This window comes from Uloborus diversus, chromosome 9 (assembly GCF_026930045.1).
Source record: "Uloborus diversus isolate 005 chromosome 9, Udiv.v.3.1, whole genome shotgun sequence".
In the NCBI taxonomy this organism is placed as follows: Eukaryota; Metazoa; Arthropoda; class Arachnida; order Araneae; family Uloboridae; genus Uloborus; species Uloborus diversus.
This window is the reverse complement of record NC_072739.1, coordinates 4,897,384-4,922,058: the sequence shown is the minus strand read 5'-3', so window position 1 is coordinate 4,922,058 and position 24,675 is coordinate 4,897,384. Positions and strand designations below refer to the sequence as shown.

Below are 24,675 nucleotides of genomic sequence, written 5' to 3'. Positions count from 1 at the left end.
AAAGTGGTAATTTCATCAGTAACAACGATCAGTATGAACGTAATTAAATGAGTCGCTGATTTTGAAAAGTGCGTATGTCACCAGTAATTGATTTTTAACCGACTTCAAAAAAGGATTTTATGATTTCGTATCGCGGCTTTTTATGTGTATTTTCGAATTATTCCAGCACTACTGGACCGATTTGAAATTTTTTTTTTGTTTGGAAGGGTATACTTCCCAGATGGTCCCATTGTAATTTATTCTGGATCTGATAAGGGGTCCCGGAGAAATCCAAGAAACTTTAAATTTCATTCGTCATGGTCACGTGGTGTTGCTGTGATCGGTGTATTTTCACACCTAAGGTTTTGGCTTTCTCTTGAACGATATTTAATTCTCGCGGCACATGGATGATTAATTTTCTCAACGCTGCGCCGCATGGTTATTTTTTATTATAGGTGTTACTAATGTATTTATTACTGCGTAGCAAAGCAGTAAATTAAATATATTTTGCTACTTTAATAGTTGAGTCAATTACCTTAATATTTTATTTACTAATAAATAACTTTATTTAGGCATTAAAATATAAAGTTCTTTATTTAATATTCCGATTTTTAAATATATTTAGTGTTCAATTGAGGGGGAATTGAATACAGAACACCCCTCCCCCACGATTTAATTTATATTCTTTAATAATATACATTACTAGCTGTACCCGACGCTCGTTGCTACACCAACAAAAAAAAAACATCATTATACTGATTTTCATGACAATCGGGTGAACGGGGCAGAAGTTGCTACTCTGCAGTGCCACCTGGTGGCGAGTGGCTTCAATGAGCATATTATGCACCGTCTCCGTGGAAAAATACATATATATATAACAATTTTCATAATAATCGGTCCAGGTATCAAGTGAAGCCATGACTATACTCAAAAATCGTACTCACGCAGTTTGCAAGATCAATCAATCGTTAAAAAATATCAAATAGAAAAAGTTTTAAATCCCCCCGTTGCATGAAAAGCCATAAAACAATAAAGAAGGAACTTATTTGTTCAAACTCAAGAAAAATGGCAACAGCTAACTTCTTATCAATGAGATCTTTCACGCGAATTAATTTCTGCAGCCGATAATTTTATTCGTATTTATCCAATGGATTGTGACTTAAATTGGAATAAAAAAGGAACTATCGATCGGATTTTTTTCGAACTGGTCTATAAACATTCCCAGTACTAAAAATAACAAACGGTGAAAGTTTCAGCCAAATCTGCCGGGTAGTTTTTGAGTTAATGGATGACATACAGACAAACATTCATTTATATATATATAGATAACTGTGTATGATTTCTGAAGTTTGACCAATATTCTGGAGTTACTATTTCACGATGCCGCCAGTTCAATTTGAAATTAGGTTTACATTAATTAGCAGGCTTGAAAAAAAGGAGGAGGTTCTGAACTCGTCGGATTTGTTTTTTCTTTGTACAATCTTCCATAAATACTAGAAGACACCTGTACCCAGGGGCGTGCACAGGGAGGGGGGAGGGACACCTGTTGGCCCGGGCCCGAGCCTGAAGGGGGACCAATATTTTTACAACTAAGGGTGAAATATAGGGGTAAACAGTATGGAGAGGGGCCCGGAAAAGTCATTTGTGATGGGCTCCAAAATTTCTGTGCACGCACCTGCCTGTACCGATAAGGAAAATCCTTTTTTTTTTGTTTGAAATGGTTTACTTCCTTGGTGGTCTAATGGTAATCAAGTTCAGGTCTGATGAAATTGAAGGAACTCTTCAAATATCCTACTCACATTTAAATCGATTTGTACTTTATTAACTTTTTGTATCGTCTCACTTAGTGAACCGGTTTTTATGGGTTTTTTTTTTTTTTTGATTAGTGGTGGTTTTGTTTAGGGGTGGTCTAACTTAGGTTCCAAATCTTTGATTCACCCTATTTGTTCTTTAGGGAAAAGTTAAAATAATAAATTTCATGCAATTTCCCGTACAAACGATTAAATATAAAACCCATTGATAAACAAAGGCATTAAAACAAAGGTATATACTTTCTTTACTTACAGTTAAAGAAAGTACTAAAAATATATATTATTAAGAGTAATGATAATGAACATTTTGAATTAAGGATTCTCTGAAGCAAGCGTAAAATTCATTCTAGTAGAATTTTTAATCTTTATCTATAGTGGGGTCATGTGAAGAAAATGCGACTTTTATCACGAGTTACATGACACATAAAAACATGCGAAACATAAATTACAATTTACAATATTACAATTCTAAAATTTACAATTTTACAAATTCATACTTAAAGCGATTTTTTTTTAATTAAGTGACTCGTGCATTTGCTTTTGGAAAGCGAACTTTGATAAAGTTGAACTAATGATGAACACAATTTTTTTTGTACACAGTTACGCATTTGAAAAAGCCTTTCTTCACAGTCGTGGGAAGTCTCCGAGATTCTCGCCGTGTTATATACACCACTAAAAAGTAAATAATAAATTACTTTTAAATTAAAAAAAAAACCCGCCTTCAAAAACTACCCAGAAACTAAAAGACAAAAAATAACTTATTACACTTACATTCTATTTCCTACCCAAACATTGAAATGAAATTTATTTTACAATTCCAGTACAAAAATCAACTAAACACCGAATTATAAAATAAACACTGATTTAAATTACTATACGATGAATTATTTTAAATACCTAACTTAATTATATACGATCTCTTAATTTTTAATAACCTTTTGAAGTCGGGGCCTCCTGTAAAGAACTACATAACGTAACTGACAACCCACCGAATCCTGAATTAAACACTAATTTAACTATACGCGAAATTAGTCTTTAAAACTTAACCTACTCAGTTACGTTAGGTAGTAGTTTATAGGAGGCTCCGACTTCAAAAAGTTATTAAAAATTAAGAGATCGTATATAATTAGTTAGGTATTTAAAATAATTCATCGTATTGTAATTTAAATCAGTGTTTATTTTATAATTCGGTGTTTAGTTTAGTTGATGTTTATATTGGAATTGTAAAATAAATTTCATTTTTATGTTTGGGTAGGAAATAGAATGTAAGTGTAATCAGTTATTTTTTTTTTCTTTTTATTTCCTGGTTATTTTTTGAAGGCTGTTTTTTTTTATTTAAAAGTAATTTATTAGAAAACTTGATAAAACCGTTATCTTAAGCTTTTGCATATGTTCAGTAAAGTCTTGGTTAATTTCCGAATTAATTTGGATCAAATACCGAATTTACAAATTAGATGACTTACGCCCTTTTCAAAACCAATCGGTTTTTGGCAATAAAAAATATTTTCTTTGCACTTATTTTAAAGATATTTTAGTTGTATAAATGTTACAAGTATACAACTAAATCAAACTAAAATAAAAAAAAACTAAAATAAACTATTATCAGTTGTATAAATGTTTCTAAATTACATTTCATTGTCGTCGCTGGCGTTGTCAGAAGCCGTCGTTTTCCAAGAGAGGATCCTTTTGTAAAATCCATGGTGTTACTCGGGTACGTGAGGGAGGACCTTTCTAATGTCAGTCAACTTCTTTTCATTGATGGGCACCAGATCAGTTTGCTGGCGTAGTTGGTAGATCGGGGATGTTCTTGACTTTCAAGAGTTTGTAACTGTTGTAGTTAAGACCTTCAGTTCGGTCAAAAGCAATAAGGATCCAGGTGTTGAAGAACAAAACACGTACATTTTGTTGGAACTGGCGGAGAATAAATCGCGATGATCACTCTTCTGGCCCGGGCGGGTTTTTTTTTCAAAGGGACGCAGGATTTCTTATAAAACTCTGGTCCCCATTGACTGAAATCTTTGACTTCTTTGGGGCGTAGCACTTTGACAGTGAAGAGATCCTTTCTGGTAGCCAGAATCATTGCATGATTCTGGCTACCAGAATCAGGGACGTAGACGTTTTCTCCACTGGAATAGTGGTACGTTTTCGTGGGAGATGATTTAATATGCTCCACCATTCGGTTGATTTCAATGGCGGAAATCTCAAAATTTGGTCGAGGATCTTGAACGCGCAGTTCTTTTAGAGTGTCTCCTCTTCTTAACAATCCATGTAAACGCCTTAGCTTCTTTTCGAGCACGCTGTGAAGACTGAGAAAAACCTTTTGACAAACAGGTACTTTTTGGGAGCCCTGCATGACATGATAGCTGAAAGTTGACTGCATCACTCGTGGTTCTCTCTTCTGGGACGATGTTTTTCGACTTCATGGTGATCAACGAAGGACTAAAAATAGACGTCTTGTATTGTCTTTGATTGCATAGAGTACAAATTAGCAAGGACACCGTCACATTTCTCTTCAGAAAGTGAATCAAAGCATGTTTCTGACTCCTTTTTTACGTTTTTTTCATCTACTTTGTCCATCATTAATGTTTAAAAAAATTAAGTAACCCAAAACAGCATAGATAATGACGATGCAATATTGGTAAAATGATGATGCAATATGGCAAAATACTGACGATTACCCACAACAGTTCATAAAACACTGTACCACAAGAGAAACAAAACACATTACCTTGCACAACCAGCCACATCTATTAGAATTGTCAATGAGTTTGAAATGGGCGTAAGTTCAATGACTAACGCTCTTTTCAAAGCCATCGCAAATTCCCCCCCTCCATTTTTATCAATCACTATTCATACAGACTTATGCCGTTTTTAATCTCATTTAGTAGGTTTACTAACACAGTACTGTTTCCCATTATTATCTCGATTTGTCAAAAGTGGTGACTTACGCCCTTTCCAAAATCAGCGATTCAAATGTCACTTCTAGTAAGGGACAGAAGAGTAAAGTATACCCTACCTTTAATCACTCAAACTAACCATTTACAACATACAGTCAAATCTCAAGAACTCCAAGTCCCAAGCAGGGTTGCCAGAATTAAAAACAGTAAATACGGGACAGGCTTCTAGGAGTAAAAACGGGGGGCGGGGGGATTATTAAGGCGTCTAGTCATGATAAATCTGAAAAATTCAATCGTAACAAAGCATTGGGGAGGGGGGGGGGAAGGTTTTGCAGTATTAAAAAAGTGGTTTTTCCTTTTTTATTTCGTCTTGTAATGAAGCATTTCAAAAATATATTCCCAAAATTTCAAGTCGTTTCGAGCAAAATTCTCAAAGTTTTCAAGCATTCAGTCTTCGCTCCTTCAAACTGTAGCTCCGACAGCTACCGAAGAATGCAGCTGTTCTGAAAGCTGCGGATGACGCTCAGAATGTCAGTGCTGCTTACTTGGGGTTAGTTAAATATAAAATAAATAAATAATGAAAGAAGAAAAGGCTAAGGAAATCGAAGCTGCTAGAGGGACTGTCTTCTATGGAGCTGGAATTGATGCCTTTTAGCTTCTAAAACTTTAAACACGTTTTTCTCAAAACCACTCTTTCAAAGTCGGTGTTCACTCCCATTTTAAAACCAACTGACCGATCAATTTTGTATACACATTCTTCCAAAAAAAAAATCTCCTCCATACTTTGAGTATGAGGTTTATTTATTTTTTTAATGCTTTTTTTACTAACAAAATAGCGGAATTTTTCGTGAAAAATAGCTCTTTCAATTTCAAACGGCCGCCAAAAATTTTAAAGTCAAACCAAAAAAGATCTGAGAACGTAGGGGGAGGATAAATTTATAATACTTTGACTAAATTCAAACAGAACTTGATTCCAGATAAATGTCAGCTGAGATACATTAAACACCGCAAATCATCTTTCTCCAAAGGTGATCTGTGAAAAGCCCTGTCACCGGCTTGTTCTGTGGATATTTTTTGATCAAAATTTATAGAATATTCTTCAAACGATACATAATAATGCACAAAAGGTTTTAATATATTTACCCAAACCATTTTCTTTGAAAAAATTCGTAAATAAAATGAATTTTTTGACGGTGAAAGCCTTTCTCCCCCCCCCCCTAAACCTCACAAAATGTCGCCTTTCAAAGTATAGACATCGTTTTCATTGCGATTGACGACGCGTGCGCAGAGATATATTTCCAACATTAGTCAATGAGTAAAGAAGAAGCAACCATTTGGTTCCTCATAGTTTGCCGCCAAAACAAAAACATACAAACCAAATCAAAAAGGAAGATGATTTTTGCATTTGCTGCCACGTGATTTTCTTATAGCTCATTATTGCACATTTTTTGTTTTACTTTATTTTTTTTCCCTTATATTAAAATAATGTCTCGTTCTGTAAAACATTGTTATCAGCTAGAATACGGGACTTTGGACGTCCCGTATGGAAGTTCCCCGGGACGCGGGACAATTATTCAAAATACGGGACTGTCCCTTGAAATCCGGGACGTCTGGCAACCCTGGTCCCAAGGTACCGGCTAAAATGTTCGAGTAATTGATAGTTCGAGTTATGGGAAGTTTCCACAACAGTTTTAAGAGTTTGGGACCCGATGCAAACTTCAAGATAAATGAATATTCGAGTTATAAGCTCCGAGTTATCGTGATTCGACTGTAGTAAATATTTGAGCTTTTGAAAAAAACAGAAAAAAGAACAAATGTAAAATGCCCCTCCCCTCGTCAGTGATATGTCCATGTCGTTTAGTTGGAATTACTCTGCCAAATTATGTAACACTTCTATCCTAAAATCTTACAAAAATAAAACACAAGTTGCGTTGCCCGGCTTTGCACGATCTACCTCGAAATAAAAAGCTGTGTTAATTGACGCGTATTCAATAATCAAGGCTTGAACAAAAAAAAAAAAAAAACTTATATTTCCCCACTGATCACGAAAAAATAGCCAAAAAGGAAATTTTTTTAATCCTCCGATTACAGGAAAAGTCTCAAAATAAAAGCAATAATTTATTTGTTCACAGTCGAGGAAAAAATGGCAACATATATTTCTTCTCAATGATTTTATTCACGCTAATTAAAATTGAGCTCGCGGCAGACGATAAATTTCCGATTTAATAGTGATATTCCTTCACTTAAAAATGCTTATACAATGATCTCTCGCTTATACGCGACCTCTGTTATATGCGTTTTTCACTTATGCGCGTTTTTCTCACGGGCCCGGCCAGCGATATAGGGAAAAAATGTTAACTCTTGTTCATTTATACGCGAAACCTAAAACGCACCTTTCACTTATGCACGATAAAAAAATTTCAAGTTTTAGTTAAATCGCCTATCCACGCTTTGCGTATCGGAAGATTTGTACCCTTCTTGATGTCTCTTGGAATGCTTTTACACACCTTTATTCCAATGTTCAAAATGTTTCCAAGAACGCATTTTTTTCGCGCAAGTGTGCAATTAGGGGTGCATTTAGTCTTGCGATTGACATCGAGAGGGCAGAACGGGTTACATGCGAAAAGGTTGACGTTCCTAAAAGTCGTGGTCAAGCGGAAAGCATCGACATACTGTATCGAGGATCTTTTGTATCCTCACAGACTATGACACTGATCACGCGACAGTTTTTAGGTTTTGTGGAATTCGCTTACATACTGTACAGTGTATAAAAAATGACAAAACGTACAACTTCAAATTTTATATTATTATTAAATTACAATGCATAAATGGAAACTATGAGCGTATTTATTCATTAGTATCAGTAGTGTACTATTAGTATTACTATAACTGTTGATAACTTACTGCATTTAAGCTTATTTTTGGGGGTTTTCACTTTTGCGTGAATCTCACTTGTGCGCGAAAATTTCGTTGTCCCCTTTGGTCGCGTATAAGTGAGAGGTCACTGTAACTTTTATCCTGGTGATTTTAAGACTTTGTAGTTTTAAAATCCGCAGCTCTGTCTACCTACTCTAAGGGTATTTTTCGATGGCTTTTCGAATGAGACTGAAATCAAGACAGTCAAATTATTATTTCGGGTAGAAAGAACTATTTAATGCCATTTTTGGGTCTTTAAATTAAAATTCGAACGTTCGGCACTTATTTGGCTTTCCGAAACTCCCCTGCCTTCTTTCGGGGTGTCCAAGTACTCCCCTGCCAATTTTGGTCGAGATCCAACGTTAACTGTGGATTTGTATAGGGAATATACATATATCTCTCCGTTGATAGAAAAGTGACACATTTAAAAAATTGCATTTAGTCGGTTAAGAGCAGTTTAAAAGTTTTCTAATGGAACAACGTGTTAATCAGAACAGCGCATATGAATAAAATACTTTTTTTTTCCTGTTATACTTTCAATTATAATGCATTCTTGAAAAAAATACTTTAATGAAAAGGCTTCAGGGTGCCTTTTCATTATATTAACTCTAAAATGCCAATATTTGAATTATGTCACTTTTCTATTAACAGAGCTATATATTCTCTGTTTTATTCAATTACATTTATTTTCAGCTGCATGTCGTGTGACGCCCCCTGGAACGAGAAACACAGCGGTGGTCAGCATCAACGAAACGCATGGTGGCAAAGTCACCTACATGTGTAAGGAAGATTTCGAGGAAGCGAAACCAGGAAACGTGTACTGTCATCTGGGTGAATGGAAAGGAAGTCCTCCAGCTTGCAGAGACAGTAAGCACTTCCGTTATTTTACACGAAATTTTCCAGAAAGAGAGATTTAAATGAATTAAAAATATGATTTGTAGAAAAAAACGATTTCCTTTAATGCCTAGTAAATAACCCAATATTTTAAACAACAAAAGATAAGTGGGTGTGTGTACTCAAGTACACGTGTTAGAAGTGCGTGGTACTTTTTTAATGAATTTTCAGTTTTTTTAAGGAAATCTTAGATGGTTTCATACATCTATAAAATAGAGCAACAAAGCAGTTGCAAATTTTAAAACATTTCATGTTTTTAAATTTGCTGGCGAGGATTTGAAATTGCAACAACGAACTTAAACGCGAACTTGCAGAATGGACAAAAATGTAAGGTCAAAGGGATTTGTATAAGGAGCATAAAAACTTATAAACGCTCCTGCATAGTCTTTTATAGATATACATTCCGGTACTACACATCAATATAGCAGTTTCAGAGCTGAGAAATAAGTAAATTTGAAAAGCAAAAGAAAAATCAGGAAATAATCGACACAGTATACTCATTGAAATGTCATGAAGCCTCTTTTTTGTATATATATTGTTACAAATTCTGTAAATAGTAATTATTGTAGGAACGTAACCTGTAAATAGTTTCCCGTAATGAATATACAACCCCTTTTTCATTCGGCTAAAGTATACGACCCCTATTTTCTTTCTTTTCGTTGATAACGGTCTACGCATTTCGCGAAGAGGTAAGAATGTTGTGGAAAATTCTTTTCGGTGTATAAAAGCCGTTAGCGATGGATAAACAGTTTAGTTTGGATTGATATTTCGAGCTGAGGGCATTTTGCTCTGTTTATAGCGAGGCATTTCGCTGTGTTGTTTTCGTATTTGGAAGTAAATACGTGTGTAAACGTTGAGTTTACGGTGTTGTGTGATAATTGCTTAATTGCTGATGAATAATTTAGCAGTTGTTGAAGATCTTTCCTGTACATAGTGTAAATAAATTTCCTGTGTTTTTATCAAGAACTGTGTCTTCATTTCAAGAAAGTGGAAGTCGCACCGAATCCGTTACAATTTGGCGCCCAACGTGGGGCTACTTCAGGACTTTCTTGCAGTAAGTGTGACTTTGGACATTTTTTCATAAAGACTTTTTAAATTTGGACTTTAATTTTATGGTGATTACTCGCGCAATGGATGAACAATTAAAACAACTGCTTGATGCAATCAACTCTGTGAAGAGTGATATGGCGGCTAATCAAGGACAATTAAAAAATGATATGGCGGCTAATCAAGAACAATTAAAAAATGATATGGCGGCTAATCAAGAACAATTAAAAAATGATATGGCGGCTAATCAAGAACAATGGAAAAGTGATTTAATGGTGCTGAAAAAGGATTTAGCTTCTAACCAAGAGGAAATTAAAAACGACCTTACTTCGGTAAAGACTGTGATGGAAAATAAATTCAATGAGATAGAGCATCGAGTTGATGCTTTTGATGAAAAATTTGAAACAGTAGAAAACCGTATCGCAACAGTTGAGAATCATGTGGATGAGAAAATTAAAGACATGGAAAGGAGATTGGCGACCGCGGAAAGCAGCTCTGTACAGTTTTGCGCTCCCACATCTGTTGCTCGACCGTCCATTAAACTGGCCACATTTGATGGGAAAAGTTCGTGGCAGGTGTACAAAACCCAATTCATGATAGTGGCGGAAGCGAACGGATGGGACTCTGCTACCAAGGCCTGCCATCTTGCAGCATCCCTGAGAGGTGACGCAGCGGACATTCTTCAGACCCTTCCGGACAGCCAGCGCCTGGATTTCGCCGTCCTCACATCTGCGTTGGAGCTTCGCTTCGGTGAGAAGTGCCAGAAAGAGTTCAGCCGACTCCAGTTGAAGTCCCGTTTCCAGAAAACCGGGGAAACCCTGCAAGAGCTAGCGGCGGACGTCGAGAGACTGTCTCATCTTGCTTTTTGCGACTGTCCTGCGGATGTTCGGGACAACCTGGCACTCAACTACTTCATCGACGGAGTTCGGAATCCTGAGATCCAGAAGGCCCTCCGGATGGCGAATGTAAACGACTTGAAATCCGCTTTGATGTATGCGATGAGATACGAGGCCGCCCAAGAAGCAACCCGTGTGGATCGCCATCTAATCCGGACTCAGGAAGCTGATGAGTCTGATTCCAGGTCGTCCCACCTCGCTGAACTTGAGAGACAACTCGGTGACTTGACAAGACATCTGAGCAGCATAACAGCCCAAAAGAAACAAGAGCAGAAGTGCTGGAAATGCGGTAGTGAAGGACACCTGCGAAGGAGTTGTCCGGCTCGCCAAACTACGCGAGGGAAGGAAATCACCACCACTAAAGCTCTGCAGATTTCCTCTTCTAGTAGTGGCAGTGATGGACTTTTCATTTACGCACATGTAAATGGGAACCCCTGCAGACTGATTGTTGACACTGGAGCCAATGTGACAATCATTAGGACAGATGTGGCTCGTGAATTTGGATTGAAACTGCTGTGGACATCGCCACGCGTAAGTCTCCAGACTGTGACAGGTGACAAGATCGAGATTGACGGTAAAGTGGACTTGGAAATAGTGTTTGGGAATGCCACCTACCATCATACGGCATTCGTCGCTAATATCACGGACCCCTTCATTCTCGGATTGGACTTTTTGAAGAAATATGACTTCACTCTCGACTTCAAGACTAACGAGCTGCACTCGATGAGAGAAGACATAGCCGTTTTCCCCGCAGAAAGTGATGTAAAATCCGCTCATCAAATAATAGCCCAAACAGATTTATCGATTCCCTCAAGGTCAGAATCATTAATACCTGGCTCTATTGAAGAAAGCAATAGTTTTCGATTTGGACTCGTTGAATACCCCAACCTAAACAATAACCTAAAAGGAGTGCTGGTAGCATCTACGCTTGTGGACCTTTCTAAGGATGTAATTCCTGTAAGAGTCGCCAACGTGAGTGAAAGGCCAAGGAATATTCGGAAAGGTGAAGTGTTAGCAACTTGTACTCCAGTAAACTGCATCATTAGAAGAATCAATTCCCCCGAGACTGTGTCTTCTGAGTCCTTGACATCGAAGTTAATTGGGAGTGCACCCTTATCGAAGGATCAAAGAACTGCTGCGGAACAATTGGTGGACGACTTCAAGCATCTGTTTTCATCTACATCGGAGGATGTTGGCCGTACGAATTTAACGCAGCATAGGATTTACACTGGAGAACACCCCCCTATTAAACAGCATCCAAGACGACTACCGTTCGCTAAAAAGGAAGAGGTTGAAACCCTTCTGAAAGAGATGAAGGAGAATGATGTAATCGAACCATCATCCAGTCCTTGGGCCTCTCCCATCGTCTTGGTCCGAAAGAAAGATGGCTCCACCAGATTTTGTGTCGATTACCGACGACTGAATGAAATCACCAAGAAAGACAGTTACCCTCTTCCACGGATAGACGACACCTTGGACACTCTTTCCGGACACAAGTGGTTTTCGACCCTGGACTTGAAGAGCGGCTACTGGCAGGTTGAGATACACCCTGAGGACCGAGAGAAGACAGCGTTTACAACTGGACAAGGCTTATGGCAGTTTAAAGTGATGCCCTTCGGCCTCTGCAATGCACCAGCTACGTTCGAGCGTCTTATGGAGACAGTGTTAAGAGGACTTTCCTACGAATCCTGTCTGGTCTACTTAGACGATATCATCATCGTGGGACGCAGTTACGAAGAACATCTGGCAAATCTTAGGAAGGTGCTGCAGAAGCTTAAGGAAGCCAATCTGAAGTTAAGCCCGTCCAAATGTAATTTGTTCCGCCGGGAAGTGAACTACCTTGGTCACATCATCTCTTCTGAGGGTGTACAAACCGATCCGGAAAAGGTATCCGCGGTCAAGAGTTGGAGTCGTCCCGAAAACATCCATCAGCTGCGAAGTTTCCTGGGGCTCTGCACGTACTACAGGAAGTTTGTAAAGGGTTTTTCCAACATTGCACGACCTTTGCATAAGCTGACGGAGAGCAAGCAAAAGTTTGAATGGTCCAAAGAATGCGAAGATGCATTTCTACGTGTGTAAACGTTGAGTTTACGGTGTTGTGTGATAATTGCTTAATTGCTGATGAATAATTTAGCAGTTGTTGAAGATCTTTCCTGTACATAGTGTAAATAAATTTCCTGTGTTTTTATCAAGAACTGTGTCTTCATTTCAAGAAAGTGGAAGTCGCACCGAATCCGTTACAATATATAAGGTTTTTTGGTGTTTTCTATAAGAATTCGACTAGCTGATTTCAAATCCGATGAGTACCAGACGCTAAACCTTGAGCATTTTTACCAAATTGGTAAAATTCAAGATGTCTGCCAAAAGAAATTCAAGGTTCTATTTCAGGGTGTTAATAGTCTTTTTTAATTATAAAGGCCATTAAAATAGAATGTTTAACCGAATATAATCATTACAATGATACAAAGGAAGCGTAAAAGTTTTGATTTAGCAAAACAATAAACTCAAAAGGAGGAAAAAGCTTAAAACATATCAGAAAACTTAAATAGTACCTATATGCGCTATGATCATGGGTCATCAGGTATTATTGGGAAACCACTAAATAAAACGACAACTGCTACTTTGACATTATTACTAGGAATTTTTAGTAGATTGAAAAACAATTTGAAATCAATGAAGAACGGTGAGGTACAAAACGCAGTCACTTTTCATGCCAAAGAGCGTCCCACTCGTATTGCTTCAGACACAAATGGCAGACATTCATGAAAAACTTTCCACTTTCATTGATGCATTAAATAACTCTGATCGCCCAGGGATGGGAGTGGTTAACATTTAATCTGGTATGATTATCAATGATACAATTTTAAATGTAGAAAACTTAAAATTGGTAAGCCACAGTGGCGTGCATATGAGAAACATTAGTTTGAAAAATTCCACCAGACATTAAGAAAGGCGGTTCAAACAATGGCTATATTCACCAAAAAAGATGGTAAAATCGGTGATTAACATCATACGCTGGATACAGGATTTATATATGCTAAAATAATTCGTTTAATAGTACCACCAAGGCACAGTCTCCTTGCAGAAAATATATAGTCATGAACTGGTTCTTCATCCTAATCCTTAATGTGATGATGATGGAAATATGAAAGATTATACGGCTTTCTAACCTGGACTAATACGGAAAAGTCAAATACGAGGGCAAGTCAAATGAAAGTGTGCCAATGCGACTATATGACAGAGTACTTTATTTGAAAGCGCTCTCCATGAACATTGATACATTTATCCCATTGAGAAACGAGCCACGTGATTCCGGTCTCATACAACTCTTTGGACTACTGATTCAAATAGTCTGCAACTGAGTAAAATAAATACCTTTGTGCGTAATAACAAATAACAACGTCAAATAGAACAGATTGCTGCAGACGCGTTACAAGGAACGTTGCGTTCAACCATGTGTCTGCGGTAATCTGCAATTTGTGCTATTTGACGTTGTTATTTCTTATTTTAGCCTGTAACTGACTCCTTCTCGACATTATCCAACACAAATGGTGCCTTTGAGATGTTTTTTCAAATTCCCGAAAGGTGGGAAAGTCGTAAGGCGACAAATCTGGGCAGTACGGAGGATGTTGCATTGTATTCCCACTTCAACTACGCCAGTTGTGGTTTGCAAGGTGGCCTTTGAATTGACTTTGCAACTTTCACGTCCCTACCTGAACCATTTGATCCAACGCTTTACAGTGTACAATGAGATGCAATGTTCACCGTAGACTAAACTAATTTCTTGTTCGGAAACACCTTCAGCTGTCAAAACCTTTACCGCACCACACTGTTCTTCTTTTGGAGCATTGTGTCACGCTACTGTCTTCAACCCAGTGTATGAGCGTCTTAAAGAACTTGAAACTCACACTTTTGCTTCACTTTCGTAAAAGAGGAATGTTTCTGCTCTACGCGCATGCATCGCAGGTGATGGAGCTAACCATTTTTGCTCAATAGGGTTGGCTCCATTTCATCTGACTCGCCCTTGTTTATTACTTGAAAGCTTATAGCTTTTATTTTTCCATTTCTAAGCATTTTCTACAGTGGTTCGACTTATTTGAACATTCCTCTACATACTTGAAGTTCCATTTTGTTTCTCTTTTTGATGAACAGCCCGGTGCTACCTGAAGGAACTGAGCTTCACCGGTCTGCTAAAAAGTGAACGAGTCTACCTTCGTTCTGGAGAGACGTTTGAGCCTGAATGCGCTGTTGGATTCAATCTTGCTCGAGCAGAGAATCATTTAGTGACATGCACCGGTGGAAAATGGCAGGGACACTTTCCACCGTGTGTTGTTGGTAAGAATTGCCATTTAATAACATTAGAGACAGACAAATTCAGTACAGTCATTAAAGGTAACTTTTGAGTCATGTGTAAAAAAAATTTAAAAAATTGAACTTTGACATCTTTAATACAAATTATGTTTTCCGCAATCACGTGTGTGCATGTAGACTTGTGAGTGTATGTAGGCGCGTGTGTGCGTGTATTGGCGTGTGTGTGTGCATGTAGGCGTGTGTGTGTGTATGTAGGCGTGTGTGTGTGTATGTAGGCGTGTATGTGTATGTAGGCGTGTATGTAGGTGTGTGTGGGTGTGAGTTTGTGTGCACGCGTGGAAGTGAGTAAGCGTGCGTGTGTAGGCGTTTCTACGTGCGTGTGTGTGTGTAGGCGTGTGTGAGTGTATATGGGTGTGTGAATAAAAAATATAAAAATCCATGTGGTCAATTTACACAAACTACGTTAAAATGTATTCTTAGTATTTGTATGTAGGTGTGTCTGTATGTATGTAGGTAAGTGTGTGTGTGTATGCAGGTGTGTGTGTAGGATATGGACGCAACATGCATGAGGAACAGCATCGGGAGAAGGCCGAAGTGTAGTCCGTCCAAGAATCAAAGGACGAACTCACGGACGTCTAAAACGGTCAGATAAAAACAATAAGCAATTCGTGTTTGCTTAAAAATCTAAGCTTTGAAGGTCAAGTCCTGCATTATCTTGGTAAGATTGTGAAATAAGTTTTCTTCTCTGTATGTTACAATAAAAAAGTAGGCAATTTGTACATAGCTGATTGTATCATTCAATAATCCTGAAGTTACCGCTTGAAAGCTATTTTTTTAAGTGGTTGAAATTGTTCTTTTGCTATTCCGTAGCAATATTACAAATGATAGAAATCTTGATGTTAGGAAGTAAAAATGAGGAGTTTTTAAATATTTAGAAAGTTTATTTTTTGCTTGAACCCTCTGATTGTTTAATTTTCTGTACCGAAGTATTTTTGTATGAGTAAAAATATAAAAATACATGTAGTCAATTTACAAAAACTACGTTAAAATTATACTTAGTATGATAAATCTCAAAACAAGGTTGATGAAGAAGTTCAACTTTGCTTTCGGGACACCGAATTTAAACTTCTTTACGATTCCCCCTCCCCCATATTTTACAAGCAACAAACAATACACTTTCAGTAAAACTCTTTGGGTAAAAATACTTCAGAACATACATTAGCGATATTTTTGAATGACGAAATAAGGGAATGAGGTTTTAAAAAATACGTCATGCACGTGGGTATCCAGGAAGAGCAAATATTGCTGCTTCTTTTAAGTAAGTAAGAGGGTTAAATGTGCACTACTTTAAAAAAAAAATATTTTGAATATCTTTTCCGAAGTTCTCAAAGGGGGGTTACCCTTATCTTAAATGTAAATGATACCTGATGCAGTAAATTGAAGGCAGTTTCAAATTAGAAGGAAGGCAAACGTGTTTAGAAGTATATAATAAGTAAAAGTTATTTATATTGTTCAAATAATTAATCCATTTCAATTCCAACAACATAACGACTAAGAAATAGCTATGTAGTCTAGGCTTTGCTTGTGTTAAAAATATATTGCTGTAGCAGGCAATGCAAGGGGGGAAAATTGTTCTACGTTCTGGGGGTAGGCTAGTTCGAAGTACGTGCACTGAAATGAGTAGTTGATAAGCGAAGTATATCTTATGAAAGGGCTTTCTTTTGATGTTTCTTTTTTAAACGTGCAGGTTACTATTGAAAAAGCCTTTCAGACTTGCTTTTTAAATGCTATCCTGTATACATATTACTTTCATTTTTAAAATTGCTTTTCATTTTTAGCCTACTTTCCCAGTAAAAGTCAGAAAAAGAAGAAAAAAGCATGAAAGAAGGCTTAATGCATCTTAAAAATATCGTGAAAAACAAAAAAAAGTCAAAAATAAATAAAATAATTAAATAAATATTGAAAAATTAAAAATTGGAAAGTAGGGTATTGAGATGGGGAAAAATGTCTGTCGGTTTGTCTGTCGGTCTGTCGGTCTGTCTGTCTGTCGGTCTGTCTGTCTGTCCCCCCCCCTAATAACTTTTGAATGAATAGTCCGATTCGAACAAACTTTTTTTTGTTCGAAAGATCTCGGCGAGGACACCTCATTCCCATATTTCACTTTTTGATTTGAACTATTTTTTGTTCAATTTTGAACAGTTCAAAAAAACTTAACATTAGCGCCTACGGGGAAATTCAAAGCAATTCCGAACTGTGAGGCGAATTTGCTTCAAACAAACTTTGTAGGAAAAAGCTTTTGATAAAAAACTTGTATATAAGATATCTTTTTGATTTGAACAATTTTCCGTTCAATTATGAACAGTTCAAATCCCTTAACATTAGCGCCTACGGGGAAACTGAAAGTCAATGTAGATTCCGTACTTGAAGGCGGATTTTCTTCAAACAAACTTTGTTGGAAATAGCTCTTGACGACCTACTCCCGACTCCGACTCCGAGAATTTAGGGGGACCTGACACCGACGCTGACTCCTGTTCCCGACAATTAATCGGACTCCGACTCCCCGACTTCGACTCTGACTTCGTAGCTTTGGCAAACATTTATACACGGAGGACAAATGACTGACTCCGATTCTTGGATATTCGACTCCGACTCTTTTATCCCAAAATGAGATTGACTCCGACTCCGACTCCGCTGCTGTGGTTTTAACTGTGAAATAATTATTGTTGATATGATTTGTTTTTATTTTCACGCTAAAGTTTTAATTTAGGTATTTAGTTTTCGGTGAATAAACTCGAAAAATATGCGCAGACGATTTTTTTTTTTTTGACAATGAAAATTATTTCTTTAAGTTGACAGTTTATTGTTTTTTTTTATTTTGGTAAGTTCATTAATTCGTTTAAAAAATTATTTTCGGCAACAGGGGAAAAAGAAACGATTTTTTTTTATATGATGTATTTATTTTAATGAACTTATTATTATTTTTTCGTTTTGAAAGCTGTTAAAAAATTTTTTTAATGGAAAGAAGTGTATTAGCTGCTTTGTTTAAAAGGTGCTGCTATTTTATTTATTCGTTTTTTTGAAGAAAAGTAAGGAATATTTTATTCCTAGAAATCAGCTTAAAATATTAAAAAAAATATGTTTGAAAAAATTTGCGATTTTAGCTATTTTTGAGAATATTGATCAGGTACTAGAAAGTAGTATGGGTATACGGGAAAGTAGGCTCGTCTAGTTCTAGACGGAACTTCTTGTTAAAATTACGGGTAAAACAAATAGAAGATAAATAAGTCTATTTTTAACATTATCTGTCCTGGAATATCACCATTTAAAATAGGCTGAATCTCAATAAATAGCCACTGATAAAACGTAAAAGACTTAGATGTAGATGAAAGAATGAAATTAAGCCTTTCATTTATCTTTTTGACAAAGAATTTAAAAAAAGCTAGGTAGAAGTAAAAATTATGTATTTACTTTAAAATATTTATGCATTAATTTTATACGTTGAACAAGGTAGTTCGCAGTTTGCATTTCATTCGTATAAAAGTTAAAACGGTACTATGTTTAGAACAATTTAGTTACTGGAAAATCACATATTAAGTGCGTACTTTTTTCTGTTCTTTTATTCAGCGCCCTGCTTACAGCAGCCCCCTTTGACTCCTCACGGTTCGGTCTCGAACCCGAAGCCTTCTTACTTACACAGCAGTCGACCGGTGTACGAGTGCGACGAATTCTATTTCGAGAAAGTGCCGTCGACCGTGCAATGCCTGTACGGGAATTGGACAGGAAGTCCTCCAAGCTGCTTGGATAGTAAGTGCACGTTTATCATCTTGTTTTTGAAACGATGACCACCGGATGTGATTTGATATTTTTCTACACATTCAGAAACTGTTATGAATAATACAGATTTATTTAAAACATTACATAGTGTGGCCCTTATGACAGAAAGCTTGACCTTGTAAGAGTCATAGAAGGAGAAATTCTTACATTGGCACAATAAGAACCATCGTAGTGCGCTATTGGCGAAACAAACTAGCTGTTTCCTCACCATTATTTTAAATAATGGAATTATTCAGTACTTCATCCATTGGAGTTGTAGTTATCAAAGCCAGGCTACTTTCAATGTCGAATGTGAAAGAAAGAAAAAAAAAACATGTGATTACATTGTATAACTAGAAAATCGCCCAAGATGTGAAAATTTCTCTTACATTTGAGCGAAGCCAATGCCAGTTTGGTGATATTTTCATAGTTGAAATTGTAACCCTAGCTCCAATGGATGAACCCTAAACTCCAATAGATAGCGTTCATTGTTTTCGTTTCTTCATTCCTCCTGAGAGTCTTACCAGTAAAACAGTTAAGTGACCGGATCGAGTTAAGCCTTGTCACAATAAAGCCTTTCCCGGCATATTAAACATTACCAAAACATATTATTAAATTATCATGCCGTGACGCGAGTTTCATTGTTGTGAAAATCGCGGGTTACTCCATCATCGTCCATTATATATATGAGGATTATAGATATAAATTACATTCTTCTGGTGACTGATTTTCCTTTCTCTTCACATATAAATCAACATCCAAATCCAACACCCCCTATGGGTAACTCAATACTTAGAGCAAGCAGTACTTGAATTTCCGTGCTATGTTAGCATTTATAGTTTCTGACTAAACAGTTCCGTCTCATTAAAAAAACTCTCAACTTCATACAAAGACACAAAGCCTGTTCTACTGTTCGGCATATCTTCAAACTTTTCTTAGAAATCCAGAATTCATTCGTCGGATTTCGCTCATTATAACTGAATAGATTCAGCCAACGCCAAATCCTGAGTTTCAAGCTTCTTAGTACTTACAGGTATGTAGGAGAAATAATTGCAAATCACAGTTGAGAAAAATTTTGTGCAAGAATCGTTGATTGCTTCCTTGAATTGAAAAACTGTCAATACCCTTGAACTAACAATTGCCTTGCACTATCATCAGGGCCCGATTACCAAATCGGCCAACTAAGCCGTAGCCTTAGGGCCCCTCAAATGACTGAAATTGTTTAAATTCTAAAATATCATAATCCGGTCTCTACTGATCTGATACTACATTTTATGAAGGGGGCTTCTTAAAATGTCATTGATGACTTCTTGAATTTCATGAGGATGCAAATCCATGCCCTTCAAAGAGATGTTACGAACAGAAGAACTATTTTCTTACTTTGAGCTTCATTGCCGAAATCTCAGGCATTTATGGATCTTTAGCGATAAACTTTTCTGCCCCGAGTATTTTTCTATCGTGATGTATGCTACCGTGTGCAGGTAAACGGTAGTACCTGCAGAAATGTTTCGAGGTTTTTGAAGAAATGCGTGGCGAATAACAATAGGAAAATGTTGAAATTAGACGTTTTTTTTTTTTTTTTTTTTTGCTTCTTTTTTCAGTGGAAACCAAATAAGCGAACTTGCACAATAAAGATAACGCACAAAATAGATGACAAAAATGAAAAAAAAAAAGGAAAATAAAAACATTTGCAATTACTGCCCTTTACCTGCACACGGCAGTATGTTTTTAAAAGTTTACGTGGGTTATTTTTACATTACGTTTTATTTTACACGTTAAACTAATAAACGCACGAAAGAAACGTACAGCAAGGGGATTAAAATTCCCTGATGTTAATTAAATTTGTAACCGGCAAGAAAGCACTTCGTATTGACCGCAATCAACAGATCTCATGAGCTTCAGTTTAAAAAAAAATAAAATAAAAAAAATATATAAAAGAATAAGAATAATACATCTTAGAGTTTAGAATCCTCGTCTAAAAGTTAAGAGATAGAAATAAGTTCAATTGTTTCAAAATACTTTTGACTGTGGAATAGCAGACGTTAATAATCACCATCAAAACGGAATGGGGAAATGATGAATTTACTTTATACTCCTAACAGGTAGCACGTTGTATGCCTGTTCTTTGTACTTACTCTACTTTACGGCTCTATACACCAGCCGAGTTGGACTTCAGTCAAACACCCGAACTGCAGATCGAAGCCCCCTAATTGTTTGAAGAAAGCTTCGATCCAAGATTCGAGCGTCGGACTATAGATCAACTTAGCTGGCAAATATGAGCGTTGATAGGTGTTTGGATATCCGACGCTCAGGTTAACGATATCTCATCATGCATGGGACAGTTTCCATTCATAAATTTTATGCACAATTGTTCTTAAATTTTAGGTAGCTGTTACATAGAAAATCTCAGAGAGAAAACAGGTGTTGACACGTCGACAGTTACAGTCACTCGATCGAGAGAACGCATAGTGGTTTGGTGCTTGGATGGGTACAGAATAAAGAGCAATGCACCTATCTGCATAAACGGGGAATGGAAAGAGGCTCAATCTTCTCCATGCAAAGAAAGTAAGTATGCCCACATGAGCTTACTGAGTCGTTGATGACTTTACTCGGGTAGGATAGTTCGACCAGTAAATTAATAGATCATATTGTTGCGTTGAAAGGACATATAAACTAATTCCAGAATGATACCAAGGTTAATGACAGCATGTATCTGATGATGAATAGAGAAATAAATATTTTGGAATTAGCAGGGACTCCAAGTTATCTTAGTACATTTTGACTTACTTGGTAAAAAAAGAAAATTCTTGTGCAAACCTATTCAGGAGACAAGAAAAATCAATGTATAAATTTTCATATCGTTGTAATAGCTTTGACAGGGTTTTGGTAGATGTCAGAGTTATTGACAGCAGTCAATCATTCATGAATTAAATGATTTAATAGTTCAAGACATCTATACGTATTTTAGCACCGATTTTTCTGTATATTTTTATATCTTTAAGTATCAATCTCTTTTTTTCTCTCTAAACTTCTATTTTTTTTTCACTTTTTTTCATACTGTTAATAAAGTAAACTCCATTAAAAATAAATAACCGCAATATTTCGGTTTTAAAACCTTTTATACGGTATGTTAACTTTTATGCTATAATTTAAAACAGTTGTACGCAAAAAAGAAACTATTTCTACAAAATATTGCATTGGTATTTGCGCGGCTTCAAATACTGTATTCTGAGTAGAAAAAACTACTGCGCAAAGCATAACACTCAGCAAAACGGCATTTGACGTAGAGCGCTCAAGCTGAAATAAATATTTGAATATTTCTACCATTTAGTTGAGATCTTTTTCTTTTAAAATTAGGTCCTTGTTTTGCTGAGACAGTAAGTAATGGCGCCTTAACCGAACAAGAAGTTGTCAGGGGTTTCCTCGGATGGTCCAGTAAGGTGGTTTTCAAAAAAGTAAGTTTTATGTCTTCTCCATAAATCTGAAACTGATCCAGTTATTAGAATTACGAAAAATGAGTGCTGAAGCTTTTATTTTGTTCTTTATGTGCGAGGTGAACTTTTATCAACTATTTTTCTTTTACAGATTTTTACCTTGATAGATTTTAAAATTTGATTTCACGGAACGAAAAATGTAACAATGACTGTAGACACTGATGAAAAAAATATAAAAACTTTTATTTTGAAGTGTCATTCCATACTTCTTTTCGTATTAGAGCTTCCTTTTGAAAGAGTATGACGAAACACTTATATGTCGTATAATACCTGTGAGCAGATCCGTCGTTTAACGTTTTTCCAGGGGGGGGGGGTCAAAGGGTATACAATTCATGCAGATTATATCGAAAAAGAGCAAAAACTGCGCCCACATATGAGACAGTGAGAAGAAGCAAAGGGATGTAAGTGGACATTTTCAAGTTTTGAGCAAAACGCGTTTAAAGATAACGTCCTAGGTAGGCTTCCGTTGAATTTTTTTTCTAAATCGTGCTATACAGCAGCACCTACCAGGGCTACTAGTACAATCTCTTGCCCCAAGACAGAGGAGAGGTTCACCTACCATGCGTACTGGTTATCTCCAAATTTTTAATTTTGCCACTTACATCCCTTTGCATCACTGCCTCATGTATGAAAATACATTGATTTCTCAAAGCCAGGAGGAGTGGCCAATTGCTCCTTTTTGACCCCGTTAAATGACGGTCATGTCTATGCGGTAACAAAAGTAGAGCTTTGTCGTAGAGTAAAGTAGAGCTTGCTTTTGTCGGATGTCTTTTCATCCATAAGCTCATTATTTTTTGCATTGAAAAAGGCGTTCCCTGTAACGCCGAAACACGTGTCTGCTGTTTTTTGCTTGTTGCCACTTGCATCCCTTTGCTTCTCACTACCTAATATATGGAAATATATTGATTTCCCAAAGACAGGAGGAGCGGTCAATTGCCTCCTTTTGACCCCGTTAAATGACGGTCAAGTCTATGTGGTAACAAAAGTAGAGTCATGTGTTTGCTTAACAATTAGTGTACGGTACATAAAATGTGATACAACTTACAAAGAATGAAAATATATGCAGTACGCGCATTAAAAATTAATTGTATTTTATGCACCAAAGCATATGTAAAAGCAGTAAAGAAAGTGAACGATGACGCCCAGGTAAGCTAATTGATTCGCCAAACTCTACCTCACTAGTCGAAGGGGCATGTAAAACAGAAGCAAAAAACTTTAAAATTTACGTTGTTTTGAAAAAATCCGTCATTTGTTTTTGTTTTTTGCACTTACAGATAATCCACACTGCGGATAATCCTTTCGCAGATAATCGGGAATTTACTGTAACTGCTTTCTGCGCTTGTAGTCCGTGGATGCTTCTCGACAAACGTTCACCTGTCAAGTCTCAGGCATCTTTAGAACACAAATGGCTGACATTTCGCTTGGCTTGTCTCGCCCTCCTTTAGAACGTAATGTCCAGGATGTTTTTGGCTGACGTTTTACCTGGCCTGCTTCACACTTGTTTAGAACATAAATGTCCAGAATATTCCAGGCAGACTTTTCGCTTGACATGTCTTAAGATTCTTTACAACTTAAATGTCCGGGTTGTTTGTGGCTGATGTTTCACCTGACCTGCCGCAAGCTTCACGCTTCTTTGGAACACAAATGTCTAAGATGGTTTTGAATGTCGTATCACCTAGTATGTCTTAGGATCCGTTAGAACAAATGTGTCCAAGATGTTTCTGGCTTACGTTTCACCTAGCATGTGTCAAACATTTTTAAATATAAATGTTCAGGATTTTTCAGGGTGACTTTTTTACTTTCTGTGATAAAAAATCAACAGTTGTAATAAATGCGCTATTTTTGACTTTGCTGATGTAAGCAAAATAAAATATCCCAACAAAACATAAATGTGCAAAAGGAACCAAGTTCAATCGAAATGATGTTCGAAGTAGACGATGTCACCAACAAAAGAGTTGGTGACAATAACTGGTACCAAGTTCCATTGCAATTCCTCGTAGATGTTGTACTGTCCTGCATGTTCTTTAATTCATTTAGAAAACAATTTTTTACTTTCTTTGATATTGGATTTCAAACTTGCGACAAGTTATAATTGTCAATAAAGTATTTTCAAAACATTTGACTACTCGAATTACAAAGTAACTTGGATCCATTAGGACCCAATGGATCCAAGTACAAGATTGCAATATGCCATTAAAAAAAAATCGAATAGCATATATTTCCTGGAGTTTAAAGAGAAAAAAAAATATCTCCATTAAACGTTAATATTTCATGATAGTTTTAATCTGTGATTCTTAGCTACTTGCTTAACTTAGATATCGGTCATAGTTTCCGTTAATTTTAGATGATGATCGGCAGTCCTCAACGAAAACCAGTGTTTCTGACTTGCGACAAAGGATATGGATTTCGTGGCCATCAAAGGGCAAATAACATCCCGTTGCAATGCCTTAAAGGAAAATGGCATCCGCAACCTGTATGTCTTACAAGTATGAGCTTTTTTATTTGCTAAATTAACTCTTTTTCTCTAACAGATATTAAAAATAAACTCTTCAAAAGAAAAAAAATCTTTATTGCAAATAATATAAATTTGGTTGTCTGTCCATGAGAGCGTCAGACC

The 24,675-nt window shown here is 36.6% G+C and overlaps 1 protein-coding gene across 1 annotated transcript in view; it reads left to right on the top strand.

Moving 5' to 3' along the window:
- LOC129229718 (sushi, von Willebrand factor type A, EGF and pentraxin domain-containing protein 1-like) overlaps positions 1-24,675 on the top strand; it is a 63,004-nt gene that overhangs the window by 20,285 nt on the left and 18,044 nt on the right. The window contains exons 8-13 of the mRNA XM_054864082.1: positions 8,297-8,470; positions 14,593-14,775; positions 18,376-18,555; positions 20,950-21,129; positions 21,922-22,019; positions 24,403-24,544. Of these exons, the coding sequence (XP_054720057.1) occupies positions 8,297-8,470; positions 14,593-14,775; positions 18,376-18,555; positions 20,950-21,129; positions 21,922-22,019; positions 24,403-24,544 (957 nt within the window). The remainder of the gene's footprint in view (positions 1-8,296; positions 8,471-14,592; positions 14,776-18,375; positions 18,556-20,949; positions 21,130-21,921; positions 22,020-24,402; positions 24,545-24,675) is intronic.